General features: G+C 44.4%; 1 protein-coding gene across 1 annotated transcript in view; it reads right to left on the reverse strand.

Moving 5' to 3' along the window:
* Adamtsl1 (ADAMTS like 1) overlaps nt 1-16,639 on the reverse strand; it is a 348,621-nt gene that overhangs the window by 108,606 nt on the left and 223,376 nt on the right. Inside the window, exon 16 of the mRNA XM_038334446.1 lies at nt 7,587-7,797. Coding sequence (XP_038190374.1) covers nt 7,587-7,797 — 211 coding nt within the window. The remainder of the gene's footprint in view (nt 1-7,586; nt 7,798-16,639) is intronic.

Genomic DNA, 16,639 nt, shown 5'->3' on the forward strand with positions numbered 1-16,639 from the left:
TGGGGATCATGAGACTGCATTGTCAGATAAGGGACAGATAGAGAAAGGTCTTTGAACATAATCTTAAAGCCATGGGGTACCTGTAGGGGGTTTAAAGAGAGTGATAACAGGATGAAGTTTGTAGGGAATGACATAGGCAGAATAGGCCAAAGGGTTTCAAAAAACACTGCCCAATAAGATATTAATTGGTATTTCCTGTGTAGCAGTTTCCTCTGAGATAAAACTGTCCAACTGGGGGGTGCTTGTTAAGACCCAAATTAAAAGAGAGGTAAAACGATTGGATGTTCTAAGGTACAGGTGTGAGGATGGGGATGGGGATGGGCTAGGGTGAGATATTCCATACTGCAGGAAAGCTGTTCAGCTCAGGAAATGAACAAGTCAAAAGCTCCAGGAAGTCCTGAAACTGACCAGATGAATTATGCTCCCCTCCCTGCTCCACATTCATAGCCATAAGGATTGCTGAGTGATTTTCTCACATAAGCTGAACTTTCTGGAAGTAGAGACCAGTCCAGCAGCCTGGAAGAAGTTCAGTCCAATTGAACTATCTAGAGGGGACACTCGCCAACCTGTTGAGCTGCCTGCAGGTTGTGCAGTGGGCTCCAGCTTTGTAACTTTGGTGAGTTGTCACCTCTGCTGGGGTGGACTTTGTGATGATACAGTTATCTCTGAGTCACTTCTGTTTCTATAAGTGAACTTTCAATAACCCCAATCAAACTCATTGTTTCAATCAATCAGACTCTAACAGTATTGGTACTTTGGTCTATTGCTACCTGGGATAAATAGATTTTTGTTGTTCATACCTATCCGGGAAATGTCTGTCACATAGCATTCTGTCTGTCCCATTCCATTGAGAAAAGGCTTCTTGATCAAATTTGCCTAAATAGGACTGCTTGCCAAACTCTTATTTGATGGCTTTCAGCATGTGACGTTTTAAATGTCCAATAGGAAGTTTGTATTAAGGAGTCACTGATAGCGGATTGGGAAATACTAATGCAAGCTATGCAGGACAAGTCTGTGTGGAATCGTGTGGTTGCTGGGGTGAGGATTTGATCAGGGTTCTGGGAGAAAGCTGAGGAAGGGAGAGAGCGAAGACAGTTGCAAGAAGTGAATTAAACTGGCCCTGAGAGTTTACTGAGTGTGATGGATCCATGGGGCCGAGAAGGGCATCAGCTCCCAGACAGGAAAAGGCTGGCTAGAGGTGGCAGCATGTGGCAGTGATGGATGGAGAATGGCCAAGTTCGCTGGGAAGGGCGGCCAGGAATACATAGGGCTCACTGTAGATCTTTTGGAATTGAGGCATTTCAGCAATGTAAGAGGAGACTGGGAAATTCCTTAAACAGTAGAGGTCAAAACTGAGCCTCACTAAAGTTAGGATGTGGAGAGAGAAAGGAAATCTAGCACTCAGATCTCACCGAGAAACTTAAAACAAGAGTACCATTTGTATATCAGCTTTACTTTGTCCACATACTATGAGCTAAGCCTTCCTAACTATAGAAGCACAGGGTTCCTCAGTGAGACTTCTGGGTTAAATGGACTGTTACGATGTGACACCCAATAGGATCCAGAGTGATTAAGCCAAAGAGCTTTCTTCTAGTAAATAAAAACAAAACCGTTCCACATGTGGAATCTGACTTTTGATCTCCGTGCTGTTACATTTATTGCTGCTTCTAAAGATAGTAATAAATATTCTCTTCAAAGCACTACTGAAAACAATTAACATTCTAACAGTTTTAGGGAATAAATATGACTCCTAACTTACATAGGTTTATATTTTAATCACAGAGAGATAACATAACTGATGATTGCTGTGATAGAATTTAGCCCTCTAGGCTAGACCAAAAGATATGTGTGTGTGTGTGTGTGTGTGTGTGTGTGTGTGTGAGTGTGTGCGTGCGTGAGCACATGTGCTTGTGTAAACCTAGAAAATGAAATTTTTACTTTCTGGAGCACAGTTATCATTAAATTTTCCCTTTTCCTTAATATCGCCAAGAGAGATTCCTCTCTCATATGGCTTTTTACACAGCTAAACTATGTGCATTTTTGAATTGTGACCCTGATAAAAGAAAGGTTTACAGGGCAATGGCGAGCTTTAAGCCGGGGTGGAGTGTGTGCAGGGCTGTGGTGACTAGTCCTATCTTCTCAGCACAGATGTGTGCAATATGTCCGTGCACTTGGGTGGATGCAGTCCTGGACATAAAACATTTACAGTGCAGGAAAATCCAAGTGACACCCCGAGCAGGCCGGTTCATTTCCGCTTAACCCTTCAGCATCTCTCTCCTCTTTTCCATGCTCCCTTAAAAAGATGACTTTTAGAATCAAATCCAACGGAAGCATGCAGATGAGTGTGTATATGATGCCACATTAGGTTGTGGGGGTGGGAGGGCGGCAGAGGGCAGGTTATCAATCTAAAGGACCAATGCCACTGGAGATCAAGTGCTCAGCCAGCTGAGTTTTGGGCAGAGTGTTGCTGGTTGGGTAATGACCAGGACAACCTAGGTCTTGGTCCCTAGGACTAGTAAACACATTTCTTAGACTAGCCAAAGGGACTTGGCTAACACAGTAACAGTCCTGTATCACCAGGTTTGTTTATGTAGGCACCGTGTTCCTCATAAGAGGAGGGTCAGGGTCTGGTCAGATATGAGAACAGAATCAATGTCTGGAGGGGTCCACTCTGAAGGGGGAAGGCTGGAACAGGGGAAAATAGAAGACAGATAAAGGCATAGGCCCTGTCTTGGAGCCCCCAGCAAGAAAGCATGATCGCTGCCTCTTTGATTTTAGGACAGTGAAACCCATTTCCAGCTTTGGATAAGACAGTGCATTTACGTTGTTTTAAGACGTCAGAATTGTGGTAGTGTGTTATAACAGCCACAGAAAACTAATACACAGATTAAAGAAAGCCCCAAACATAGGCAACGGAGGTAAACTTCAGATTTAAAGTTGTGTTCTCAGATTTCTTCACAATTATGCAGAGTAAATAGTAAGGACAGCTTGGGAAAGGTACATTGAATACCAAACTCAAGAATGGGGTTTAAAGTCTCCTGGTCCCCTTCATTCCTGAGCAGCTCAAGATGGGACAATTTCAAGCTCCCTGAGCCTAAGGTTGCCGAGAGAATTAAGATGCCTGCACAAGCGGCAAAATGAGCAATCCTATGTAAATCTGGAGTGCATGCCGAATCCTGAAATAGAGCAGTATCCAATATAGGGGCATGTGTCTCTCCTCCACATCTTCTCTGCTCCATCCGCCTGCCTTAGGTGTCAGGGGTCCTCCTGGGACTTGGCTTTATTGACCCCAGCATTTAGCCATGAGTCATGGGCTGCACCTGACCAGGTGAGGATGTGGCTGATCAGCGGCAGCTACATGGCTTTGCTGTGGGAGATGTGTCTGGTGTGTGTGTGGTGGGGAGTTTCCTGTCAGGATCTGACAGGCAGAGGGGAGGGGACGTGCAGGAGATGGACAGCAGCCAAATGGCAGGGGTGACGAGAGGTGGGGCAGGGGTGGATGTGCAAGGGACATGAGGGGCTGACAGGATTGTACATGTTGGCTTATTATCTGGCTATGGTGGGTTTCTGAACATCATCCTAGTGGAAGACAGCCATGATCAAAGTGTTTCAAGGCTAATGTGGTAGGACCTGCCAGGGACCCTCAGTCATGGGCTGTAACCCTCTAATGCGAGAGCTCATCTCTTGCACGATTTCTAATACTTGTTTGCAGACAACACCAAAAATGAAAACAAGAAAGAACTTAATACATTAAAGAAGACGCAGGGGACCAATGCAAGGGAAATTCAACGATAAAACATCTAAATATATACTGGCAACATTTTCAAGTTAAATTGATAAAAATAAATATCAAAATAATTATTTTTTCTGCAAGAGACAGGGTTTCTTTATGTACTTCTGGATGTCCTGGAACTTACTTTGTAGACCAGGCTGGCCCGAACTCAAGGACATCCGCCTGCCTCTGCCTCCCAAGTGCTGGGATTAAAGGCATGCACCACCACCACCACCTGGCCAAATAAATTCTTTACATAAGACTAAATATTAAAATGTAAGGGGTGCATACTAAAAGATGGGTCACTGACAACCAGATCTAGAATTAGATTTCTGCTTTTGTCTAAAGCAAAAGTTTAACAGACAGGCATACATGGGGTCCAGGCTTGGTCCCCTGCAGAACTGCATAATGTATAAATATTGGCTATTAGCCAATTTTAGGCAAATGCTCTACAAAGAACAAAGGATGCTGTGTTCCCATCTAGCAGATGGCAATTTATATAATACTGTACTTTTCTAGGAAAAAAAAAGAAACCCATACATATATGGTTGGTGGCGACCCTGAGATCAGCCACAAAGGAGGAAGTCTCTCCACTCCAACAGGCCCATCGGGTTGCTTCTCAGTCTTAAAGGAAGGATTGGAAACCCCCATCTCTTGTTCTTTCATTTGAAAAAATAAAAAGGCGCAGGCCGGGTGCTGGAAGGAGCCCTTGGCGGACTACTGGGGCCTGTAAGGACCATGACTGCACTCCAGGTTCCCTTATCCCAGCCAAGACGGCTGAGTAATCATAGGGCTAATCAGGCCGTCAGCAGCTGATACCCTAACTCACGTGTGCTGAGACCACAGCCCTTTAGCTCAGGGATTCCTGAACTTACCTCATACAACAAAAGAACCGCAGACAACAAAAACAATGGGTTTCTTTTCAGAGGTGGTCAGTATTTGCTAATTGTATTGTAGAGCTCACCTCGAGAAGGTCCGGGAAGCAATAGAAGAAAAATATTTCAGCTAAGCTTAGTTAGATTGTAAAAGTGGCCGATGATCAAACTATTAATGGACATTCTCTGGAGGGTATACTCACTGTGACTTTCAAATTCTTTATTTTTTAGCGTATTAAAATATTTTTGAGAGTTTTAAGCTTGGTATACAAGAATATACATAAGTGAAATCACCAGCCAAAGAGGTGTTTAGTATTTGTTATCTGATCTGAAAAATAGGCCCAATCTTGTCTCATCCCTAAAGGGTTTGCTAGTGGCACAAAACTGAATCGGCTTCCAAAATACATTCACGTCTTCTTAGGTCAAGGTCGATGGGCTTTGCCGTGTAAAAATGGATGCCGTGGCTTGCGGCTGGCAATGGCGGCAAGGCTATGCATGTGGGTCGTGCACCAGAATTGGAAAGCACACTGGGCCAAGATCATTATTCAGCAACACGTTTGGCTGTGGAGAGGAAGGCAGTGTTCCCCTGAAAGCTGCTACAAAGGCTACTTTATGATCCATAACTGCACACAGATATATCACGGAGATACAAAGCCAGCATTTCCTGGCCCGTAGGGAGGCGCTCTGTGTATAATCATTCATTTTGTCATAGAATAAAACACTATTCACAAAGTGCTCTTCACATAAAGACCAACTACAAGCTACCCGTAATCCAGAGACTTAGAAGTCGAACAGCGGAAACCGACGAGAGCAGAGTCCTTACTTTTCTCCTGGCACGAGTCAACGGTGCAGCCTAAAGCCAACAGTTCTCTCCAATTAGCAGCAGCTCAATGCAAATGTACTAAAAGTCAGGAGGCCCAGGCTCTTGTGTAGGATGCATGACCTTGATCAAGGTCACATCTGGGTTATAGTTGTATCTTTCACAAATCAAGAGTTCTCATACGGTGCTTGTTTATATAACCATGGGACGTGCAGGCACACAAAGTGGGGTGAAGGCCACCCCTTAATTTGCAACTTGTATAATTCTTAGTTTCCTCAAATGTAAAATGAGGATAATATTATGGGGTTGCTGTGAGAATTAGCTTCAAATCCATGTAGAATGATGTGTATTTCTTAGTAAGACACTGGTTCATAAATTGTTCAAAATATATTGCATCCACTTGTCTTCCAAAAACTATCACAGAGTAGCACAGAATTAATGGACTCAGCCATAACATAAACAAGATTTTAAAGGAAATTCATGGACAATGTTTATTTTTAGCTTTTCTTTTATATAGTTACCCCTCATAATTGGATGGGACTGGTTCTGGGATATTCCTAAAATTTGATGCTAAAACCCCAAATACATGGATGCTCTAGTCTGAATATGAAATGATATAATATTTCTATAAGCTATGCACCCTCCTTATAGCTTAAATTGTCTCTACATTACTTACAGTACCAAATAAAACAAAACCACCACGTATTGATTAAGAAATTTTTAAAAAGTCTATACATGTTCAGCATAGATACAAACACCACTAAAAAGGCCTAACTAAAAACCACATGGTCTATACTGGTTAAATCTGTGGGCACACAAACTACAGATCCCAAGTGTTGACCCTACTGTAGTATTTTGCTCACTCATTGCTGTTTTATGTTTACTAAATTATCAGTACGTGACAGCCAGGGAGAAGGGAGGAGGAAACAAAGAAGTCTCGGCTGCTTGGAAGCAGCAGAACATCTCTTGGCTGTGAGGGAAGGGTGTACAGACAGCTCTCCTCTCTCCTCAGCTGTGTGACTATAAAATTACCATCCTAACTGGGACACTTGTAGAGTCTACAATGGGCGCACACAGGGATGCACAGCCCTTCCGGCTTACATTTGTGACTATAGTTGTCACTTTAAAACTATGTGTGGTGTACTAATTAGGAACAAATTGCAACACAAGATTTCATCCAAACAACCAATTTAAAACTTTTTCTGTCCTTTAGAGGCATGCCAAAGGTTATTTCAATATTAAGACATAATAATTTTAACAATACATCACAATAGGGCAGTTGCATTTTTATTGCTGGTTTGGTGTGTGTGTGTGTGTGCATGTGCCCAGGTGTGCACGTGTGTGTGTAGGATCCAGAAATTTTGTAAAGGGGCTAATATACAATATGTAAAAAGGACAGTTAGGTCTGTGTTCCAATAAAACTTTATTTACAAAAAGGCAGAAGGTTAGGGTTAACTGTCAGGCTGCAATTTGTCATCTCTTGCTTTAAAAGTATGGCTTTCAGACTTTTAGAATTTATAAGAGTAGCAAAAATTTAAAAAAAATCTGAAATTGGCTCAGGATTTCTAACTTAGATGAACTAGTAAGGATGTCCTTTATATGTGTATACATATATGGATATGACATTGTGAGGGGAATGTATTGAGGGCCATGGGAAAGCTAGGAAGGAAAAATGGGGGTAAATATGATCATATTTCATTGTATACATGTATAAAACTTTCAAAATAAAGAAGAAAAGTAACCTTAAAACCCAACTATTAGAATTTTAGATAGCAGAATCTGGACAGGGCATACATTCAGAATAATTTTATCTTTATGGAAAACCTACCATAGTGCCTTTAATTGAAAATGGCTTCTTGCTTGGTGACAATTTGTCAGGAGCATGCTCAGATCTACAGATGGTGTGTGTGTGGTGCTTTTGGAGAACCCTGGGCTATCTCACGGTAGAAAGGACCAAGTATTTACAATGAAAAAGCCTAAGTTTGAGGAAGGTTAGAGAAGAGCTAAGGAGGGAGAGATAGCAGAGCTTAGGTATACGATTCTGGAAAAAAAAAAGTCCTTTTGTCTTGAATCACTGCTACCAATAAATACTGCATTTGGAAGTAATGTCAGGACTCACCAGTTGCCACTGCTCAGGATACCAGGCTGGGGGGCAATTGAAGCGGTTGCAGGCCTGTACTGTGTTCGGTTTCGGGTGGTGACACAGCTCATCAGCAAGGACAACCACCTCGTTCATCTCTCTCGAAAGTAGGTGGGAGCAGACAACATCCCTGGTCTGCAGGCCAACCCCACAGGTGAGACTACATGGGCTCCACTTGCCAATCTCCCACCTGGGAAGAAATAAGAGAGGAAAGAGCCTAATTGAGTTCCTGTGCGAACGCTTTACAGTCGAAACCCCTCACTGGGAGTGGGGAAGGTTCTCCAGGAGGTTTGATTAGGGATTGGGTCATGAGCTCCAAACCCAATCATCCCCTTGGTGCTTCGAGTTCATTTAGACTACAGCAAAGAAGTCCACAGGACAGCCAATGTTTATTTACAAGAATCACCAGTAAAAGCTGCAACTGTGGCGACTGTGTCTATTTTGACAGAACATATAATCCTCATCCAAAGAGGTGGGAGGGAATGCTAGGTGTGCACATAAAAGATTTAGGAATCATATTTTCAATAGTGTCTAGAAAGGCTAGAAAACACTTCTCTGCTTATTTCTCTAGCCTCCATTATGTGCGAAGTGGAAACATTTGTGTTTCTTATTCGTTGGTTTCAAAGCGAAAGGTTGCTGGATTCAACTTCCTTAAAACTTCCATCATAGCACAGAAATGCCTCTGTCTTATGCCTAAATATCATCACTGCCTGGGGCTGGCTAATGTATCAGAAGCAGAGACTGCAAAATAGATCACAGAAGTAAGGAGCGAGTGGCTCATTATCTGGACAGAGAAGACGAATACACAGATGAGCCGAGCGCATGAATGGCAGGCTCCAAATGGCCATGCTTGGAGTCGTACATTTACTGTGATCTGAGGGCCTATAAAACCAGCCCCACTGTGTTTCCCTGTCGACTGGCCCTCCAAAAGTTCCAGCAATAAGGACAAAGTTCAGTTGCCTGGACTCTGACTCAGAAGTGTTCTCTAATGGTCAGTTTTCGGTCTTCTGTTCACCATTGGAGACACATAGGTTCTATAAAAGGGAGCCAGCCAGGGAAAGCACAGTGGGGCATTCTTTACTACTAGGCCTGTTAAGGTTCTCTAGTGAGCCCAGAAAACTGTTTCAAAAGCCTTTAGCCTTAACGATTTTCCGCCAATTGTAACACTGAGTAGAAACTCCCATTTTTTTCTTGCTACTCTAATCTCCCACCTACTTCCTCTCCCCCTTCATCAACACTATGATGAGCAATAATTGCAGTCAACTCCTTTGCTATTTCCATTTGCAAACGGAACCAAGGTCCTGGAATAGTTTTTGCCCCCTGTTCCTGTTTCAGAATGTCTTCCATGTTTATTACATATGCATTTATATCTGCTCCAGGCATGACTCTTTTTTTTCTCATCTGGATTATAGTTTTTTTTTTTTGCCTTTCAAGGGCCCTGTTACAGTGTCTCTCACCTCCGGTAGCGCCTGTGTTGGAGTGTGTTTATACCACTCACAGAATCCACTGGAACTCCATCTAGGTGGTTCATGGAGATGGCTAATAAATTCCTGAAAAACCGGCAGAAAAAAGGAATCTACCACTATGGAGGTCAGGCAAATTGATCTTATTTAGTTATCTCCAGAAAGATAGGTTTCATTGATTTCCTTAATTTTATAGTTGAGGAATTTGAGAACTGGCATGGCTGAAGTATGCAAATACATATAATGAAGTAGTATAATCTAGGATTCAAACCTACTTGGCTATACCTGACAACAAAGTCTCTGTATTTCCTGTTTATATAATGGTGTCTCCAGGAAGTATCTCAAAAATCTCCAAAGCCATTCACAAACTTTTAAATAAAAGGGGTGGGTGAACACATTTCTTAAGGATTCTTGTTTGAATGTTTATAAACTTTTTATTTATGGGACCCTAGCACAATCAAGTCCAAGCTTTAAAATATGTAGGTTTGAGACAATTGTGCCCATCTTTCCTTCCCTGTTGGATTCTTGAGCGAGGGCTGGACTTAGAGGCCGTCTTCCCATGAGCAGAATGGGGCTGAAGTGAGACCGTGCGACTTTATGGGTTAGATCATCCAGGGTGTCATTTCCGCTTCTGCTCTGGCTGATGGCTTCCTCGTGGTGAGGAAGGAAGCCACCGTGTCGTGAACACAGTCTTGAGGGACGATCCCGTAGCTGAAGACCTGCAGCATCCTGCCACAATTAGCGTCCACTTGCCATTCATCTGTGAGATGTGCCTCATAAGCCAGACCCAGGCCAGCTTCAGCTGACCTTAGCCTAGACGGGCTGAGGCATGTCCACCTCTCTAAGCTGCTTCCAAATTCCTTACTCAAGTAAGCAACCAGAGATGACAAATATTTAGTCTTGTAAGCTTCTAAGTTGTGTGTATGTGTGTGTGTGTGTGGGGGGGGGGCAAACAGATCTTAAACAGCAAAAGGAAATTATATACAAGTATCTATCCCTTCCCAGTGAATACACTTATGCATCCACAGAACATTCATAGGGGCACCACACATACATGCCGAGACTGGGAAACTCTTAAATGTTTATCAGCAGGTGAAGAAATAAATTGTCAGACAACAATGCTAATGAACTCCAGCAACAATCAAAAACATTGCCAACTCTCACAGACCTGAAAACAAGGGAGTGGGGCCACACACACAAAGCTTCACACCGTTGTGTTTCATTACCCCAGCTCCGACCTCAGTCGGTGGTCTTACAGGTCAGGAAGGTAGTTGCCGTGGGTGGTCCTTCTGGATGCTGTAGCCATCTCAGTGCTGGACCTGGCTCCACCTACCGAAAGGGTTCACTGGACCAAGCTGCACACTTGGTATTTGTGTTCAGAAAAGGTGTTCCCCACAGTCCTCTCATCTTCAAGTGAGAAGCTTAGGTGTGAGCATAAAGCAATGCCCACTCTCCATGTCTCCAAAAGGAGCTGCTGCCGTAGTCTGTGCTGTTCCGAGGTTAAAGTTCGCCAGATCCAGGCTTTGTACCCTCATCCCCTGCTCTTGCTTCACTCCTGGCAGCAACTCAGCAGCTAGGTCCTTGAAGCAGAGGCATTTTGGCAGCTATGAGGCCAGCTGAATACTGTCGGAGAAACACTGTCTGCCCTAATAAAGTACATTATACATTCTCCAGGAAGGAGGTCAGCAGACGCTATCTGTGTAGTGAGCACTTGGCTGATTCTGGGTCAAAAATATTTTAATCAACTTTGGCCAAAAAAGGGAGGAAGCATAGGCTCTCCCGTTTCTCTTCTATGCAGAGGCTGTAACTGTGGGCTGCGGATCTGGCAGGCAGCTGATAACCCCTGCTCCGTATGCCTTTGACAGTTTCCAAGAGAGTGATCTTCCAGGGGAAGCCAGCTGGGGGCATGGTGAGCTCTGGCTAACTGTGTGGGGGACGCTGCTAGTCTTTCCTGGAGTGTTGGGTCCAGCCTGGCATTCGCCCAGTAATAAGGAGGTCAGAGCTGAACTTTGGACGTGAGCCTCTCCTACCCCTTCCTTGGGTGAATTCGCTTATCTGTTCATCTCCACTTACAATGTGACTGTCACTGAGGAAAAGTCTCCATCCATGACAGTCTCTTAATCCTTGCTTCCCCGGAGAGTCACCATATTACAACAATATCACTACCTCAACTCAACTGTTGTCTCGAATGGAGCACGTGGCTATGTCTAATTTGTTTCTCCCACCGTTCTCCATAGAATTTCATCTCCCCAACAGATATATCGGGGTTCTAACCCACAGTAGCACAGAGTATGATGCTATATGGAAAAGGTTCATTGCAGATGTAATTACTTCAGATAGCTCGTGATAGATGCCGTAGCTCCTTCTCACTGCCATGGCTAAATACCTGACAGGAGCAAGTTAAGGGAGGGAGGCTTATTTTGGCTTACTGTTTCATGGGATATAGTTCATTTGGGTGGGAAAGTCATGCCGGAGTTTTTGACACTGTGAGCACACAGTTAGGGGTGTCTATCAGCCTCAGACTGGAGGCAGAGAGCCGAGACCAGGAGTGAGTCTGTACTATGTGTACTCAAGGCACACCTCTAGTGGCCTCTTGTATGAAAGGCTCTGTAACATCACTCACTGGGGACCACGTGAGCCCGTGGAGGAACATTCCACTGTTTAACCTGGTACACAGCAGTTTCCTTCCAGGTTAAAGCCTTCTTTCTCAGAGGGAAACTTGGGGTTGGGTGAAACAGCAGGATTTTAAGGCAGGATGTTTACAGAGAGGTGAAATACTCCATCTGCTGCAGGGACGCTCCTTGGGACAGGAAGTAAATAACTCAAAAAAGTTCTGGAAAGTCCTAGAAGACCAGATTCACTATGCTCCTCCCTCCCCAGGCATATATAAAGCATGAAGAACTGTTAAGAGGTGCTTTTTTTGTTTGTTTGTTTTTTTGAGACAGGGTTTCTCTGTAGCTTTGGAGCCTGTCCTGGAACTAGCTCTTGTAGACCAGGCTGGCCTGGAACTCACACAGATCTGCCTGCCTCTGCCTCCCAAGTGCTGGGATTAAAGGCATGCACCACCTCAGCCCTGCTGACAAGCCATGTTGCAAAGAAGACTTTCAGACAAACCCAGAGGCTAGCTTAACACCTTAGAAGAAAATGGGAATGACTGAGCTGTGTGGAAAAGAGGCTCTGACCAACTGAACCACGTAGAAAGGCCACTCTCCAACTTGTTCAGCTGCCTGCAGGCAGTGCAGTGTGCTACAGGTGTAGGACCTAGCGGTGACAACAAGCTCAATAGAGGCCTGAGTCTCAGTGGTTTTCCCTAAGGAAATACCTGGGTGTAAGACAGAGCACAAACTGAGACCACCCAGGCACCACCCAGGAAAGGCCTATCCAAAGGAAATTCCTAACGTTCCAACCATTCCAACCATTGTAGATAGGATCATCTGCCAGCAACTTTTCTGGCTTTTTCCTTTAAATAATGCCCTCTAGAAGGGCGAGGTACCTCCTCTTGCTGGTGCCGCTGCTGCACTGATTAGGTCTCTGCCAGCTTGTATTGTGCACACAATAAACTTTGCTTTTGCCTTAAGCCTCGTTCTTTGTCTTACTCTGTTACCACAGCTCCAGGAAACCAAATCTCTAGAACCTCAGCACTGGCAAGGTACCTGGAACAAAGCAGGTGCCCAGGAAGTACGTGCTGACTCATACTGAGCTGCGTGACTGTGTGCATCTCTGGATCACTTACTTGCAGTGGTGCCCCCCTTTGTATTTTATTTATTCTTTTATTAATTACATTTTTTCATGTGTTTTACATACCAACCACAGTTTCCCCCACTCCTTTCCTTCCATTTCCCTCTCCCTGTCTCGCCTCTGATCTACCCGCCCCCACCACCCATCCAATTCTCCTGCATCTCTCTGTTCAGATGGATGCAGGCCTTCCATGGGAGGCTGCTCAGGTCAGCTGTCTCTGTGGGTTCCCCACCTGGGTTCCCTCTCCCATCATGACCTAAACTCCCCTGGCTCATACAATTCCTCCTTCCTCTCTTCAACATGACTCCCAGCCCAGCACTTGACTGGGGATCTCTACGTCTGCTTCCATCAGTGACTGGATGAAGGCTCTCTGATGACAATTAGGGTAATCACCAATCTGATTACAGGAGATGGCAGTTCAGGCACCATCTCCACTTAGCTGAGGTCATCCTTGTGGATTCCTGTGCCCTTTCAACAGCCCACTTCCACTGCCAGCTGTAAAACTGGCACCACATGTTCCTTCAGTGTGATGTAAGTCTTGGTGACAAAGCCGAGCCTAAACTGATAAGCTTTTGATAGACTGAATCCTCTTTTTATGTAAATATTTACACATCTTATTGTGATGCTTTGACCTACTAGAGTTGGGTGTGTGGTTACCCTCTCTTCCTCCTGCAGAATATTGGGGCAGCTATGTGATGTATGTTTTAGCCATTCTAACACAAAATTCCTGAATTCTGAAACTCCCCTGCAGCAGTGCTTTGGGCTGGCAGACCCTGGTGCCAGGCTGATAGCTCTGCTTTCTTTCAGCTTCTAGGCTTTAGGCGTTTAGCTCATGGTTGGGACCTCAGCCAACATGTCAGAAAGACTCTGGTTTCCCCAGCTTTCTTTTTCTTTCTCTACTTCTTTCTGTTGAACCCTTTGTCTTCTACATTACTATCCATTTGTCAAAACCTGTTCATAGGTAGAGAAGATTCTGGGATTGGAAATACTTTAGTGGATTCTCCACACCTGCCAAGCTCCAGAGTCATTGACTCCTACTCAAGGATGACAAGCAGATGGTGGGCAGAGAGCAAGCAGAGGGTAGGCAGAGGGTGGGCAGAGGGTGGGCAGAGGGCAGGCAGAGGGCGGGCAGAGGGCTACAACTCCGTTTCAGTAGCTGGAGCTGTCTTCCTTCCCACTGACAGCATCACACCTAAGGTGACCTGCCACTGAAACTCCACATTACATAGACTTGGCTTCACAGTCCAGCCTACTGACTGGCCCTATTACCCTACTAAGATCTGGTCAGCTCGAGGTCTTGGGATGGGCAAAAGCCATAATGTGACAGTAGCCCGACTGATACCTCAGGTGACCAGTACCAGCTGCAGTCACTAACATTTGCACAGCCCTAGCCTAGCCGAATGCTCTAAACACACCAGCTGCAGTCACTAACATTTGCACAGCCCTAGCCTAGCCGAATGCTCTAAACACACCACTCCTTTCATCGCCCCCACGGCCCTGTGAGAGCCACAGTTAATGTCTCTGCTAGAGAGGGAGCCCAGGCCTGGAGAAGCTGAGTGAAAGGCTCCACATACTTATGCCAATGTCACCCATATCACTTCTAAGGCACTACGACTTGGACCCAGGGCGTGGAAAATGGAGCTGCCCTCTATTAAAGGTCAGCACAGTGGAATTGCATTTCTCAGCTCTGCAACATCCAAGCTTCGTTCACTGAGGTCCCAGTAGGACTCAAGGGCTGAGCTGATACATGTGCTTGCATATATGACCCTATAGAGAGGAGACTTGAGTGAGCCAGCCAAGGCTCTGAGGCATTAAGCCATCTGTCCTAAGTTACACAGATAATAAACAAGAGAGTCAGGATTCAGACTCAGGCAGCCTGGCTCCTGCATACTTCACTATTAAGCCACCCTGTCTCCGAAGGCAGGATAATTAACACTGCAGAACAAAGAATCTTTGAGTGACCAAAGCCAGGAACCCTTTGCTCGGAGTCTAAGGAAAAGATAAATGGCGGAGTGGCAGCACTATTTCTTAGTAATACAAATAAACACACTGGCACCACCCAGGCCTCGCACACACTTGCAGTTGGCATTCCAGGGAAGTGGCCATTGGCAGCCCAATGGGCAAAGGTAGAGTGTAATCTGCCAGAGAGATTCACTTGGCCTTTACAAATGTGGCCTTTGGAGCTAAGTGGGCCATCGAAGCCTGAAGCCCATGGTGGCTGACGCTTATGAGCAGCTTTGTTTGCATTAGCTATTAAGTAGAAAGACAGTTTACATTCCTTTGGACAGGGATCTTTGTGAGAGTTGCCAAATCCTCTCTGCTCTTCTTTTCTGAAAAGGTACTGCCCTTCGCTTCCCAGAACCTCAGAGTATAAAAGCACAAGACTCTCCCTGATTTGCCCTATTAAATCATAAGATGCCTCTCCTGCCTTAACCTGTATGGAAAAGTAGACTTGAAGTTTTATCTAATAATTTAAAATGTAGCTTTTGTTTTCAGGAAAATTATCACTGTAAACTTTAGGTCTTTGTTAGAAGTATTCTTCAAAATTATGTGTTACTCTCCAACATGACATTTTTACCCACTATTTATAGCATGAGGGTTTTTTTTAAAAGTAAAGTTCCTCAAAAGTCTTTATTTTCCTTATAATATATCTGTGATCAGCAGGCCGGCAGTTAATTGGACACCATGGAGTGTAGTCAACTCTAGAAAGATTAAAGTAGGGTAGTCAGGCTATGTTCAGGACCCATTTCCTCTGTAGTTTCTTAGATGATCTTCACATCTTCCAGTACTCAATTAACCTATCACCCCAGTGTCCACAGCATTTGACTCCTCTATCCATAGCCCAAGCTCCCACAATGTCAGCCTCTATCCATTGCCCCTAAATTCCACAATGCCAGACTCCTCTATCCATGTCCCGAGCTCCCACAATGTCAGACCCCTCTACCCATCACTCTCAGCTCCCTCAATGTCAGACTTCTCTCTCCATCACTCCCAGCTCTTAGTGTCAGTCTCAGTACAAATCTGGTCAAGCATGTCCTCTAATTCAAAATCTCCTTTGGGAAGAGACACACTACACAGAGGGAAAAATATGTAGCAGCTATTTATCTGTGAAGAAATTAATATTCAAAATACATAAATAACTCAAAAATAATAAACCCCCAAAGAACTACTAATCAAAGCAATAAATGAGTCAATCAGTGGACAAAGAAGTAAAAATGACCTCCCCCAAATACACAAAAATATTCAACATCCTTAGCCATGTGTGCATGGAAGTGCAAATCAAAACTGTTGGGTTCAGATGGTCTGGAATTCCTTTCTTGGGCACAAACTCTGACCCAGATGTGGTTCCGTGACTGTGGAAAACTTCAGGCACAAAATAAAGCCTAGGGAGGAATGTCTTCTGTTGCAAAGCAAGGGCGCAAGGGCAGAGCAGTGTCAAAGGAAGAAGTCAGATAAGGGGGTCAAAGGTATGATTTGCTCAGGCTCTGTTGGCAATGGGATTTCTAGCACCAGTTAAACAATATGTAAATAGTGGTGTGAAAATAAAAATTGCTCACTCTTTAAGTGAACCTAGAGACTTGTGTCTCTGTCTAGTGTTACCCTCCTTCCCAGGTTCTTGTGATGCAGCTAAAACGAAACAAAACAACAACAAACAAAAAAGAAAACCTACAGCGAGATTCCATCTCACCCACATCAGAATGGATATCCTCAAGGAAACAGAAAAGAACACATTGGTGAGGAAGTAGGAGATAGGATGGTGGTGGTAGTCAGTGCACTGCTGATGGCAATGGAAACTAGTGTAGTGTTGGGGAATAATCATTCGCACTCTGT

Source organism: Arvicola amphibius, chromosome 6, assembly GCF_903992535.2.
Source record: "Arvicola amphibius chromosome 6, mArvAmp1.2, whole genome shotgun sequence".
Taxonomy (NCBI): Eukaryota; Metazoa; Chordata; class Mammalia; order Rodentia; family Cricetidae; genus Arvicola; species Arvicola amphibius.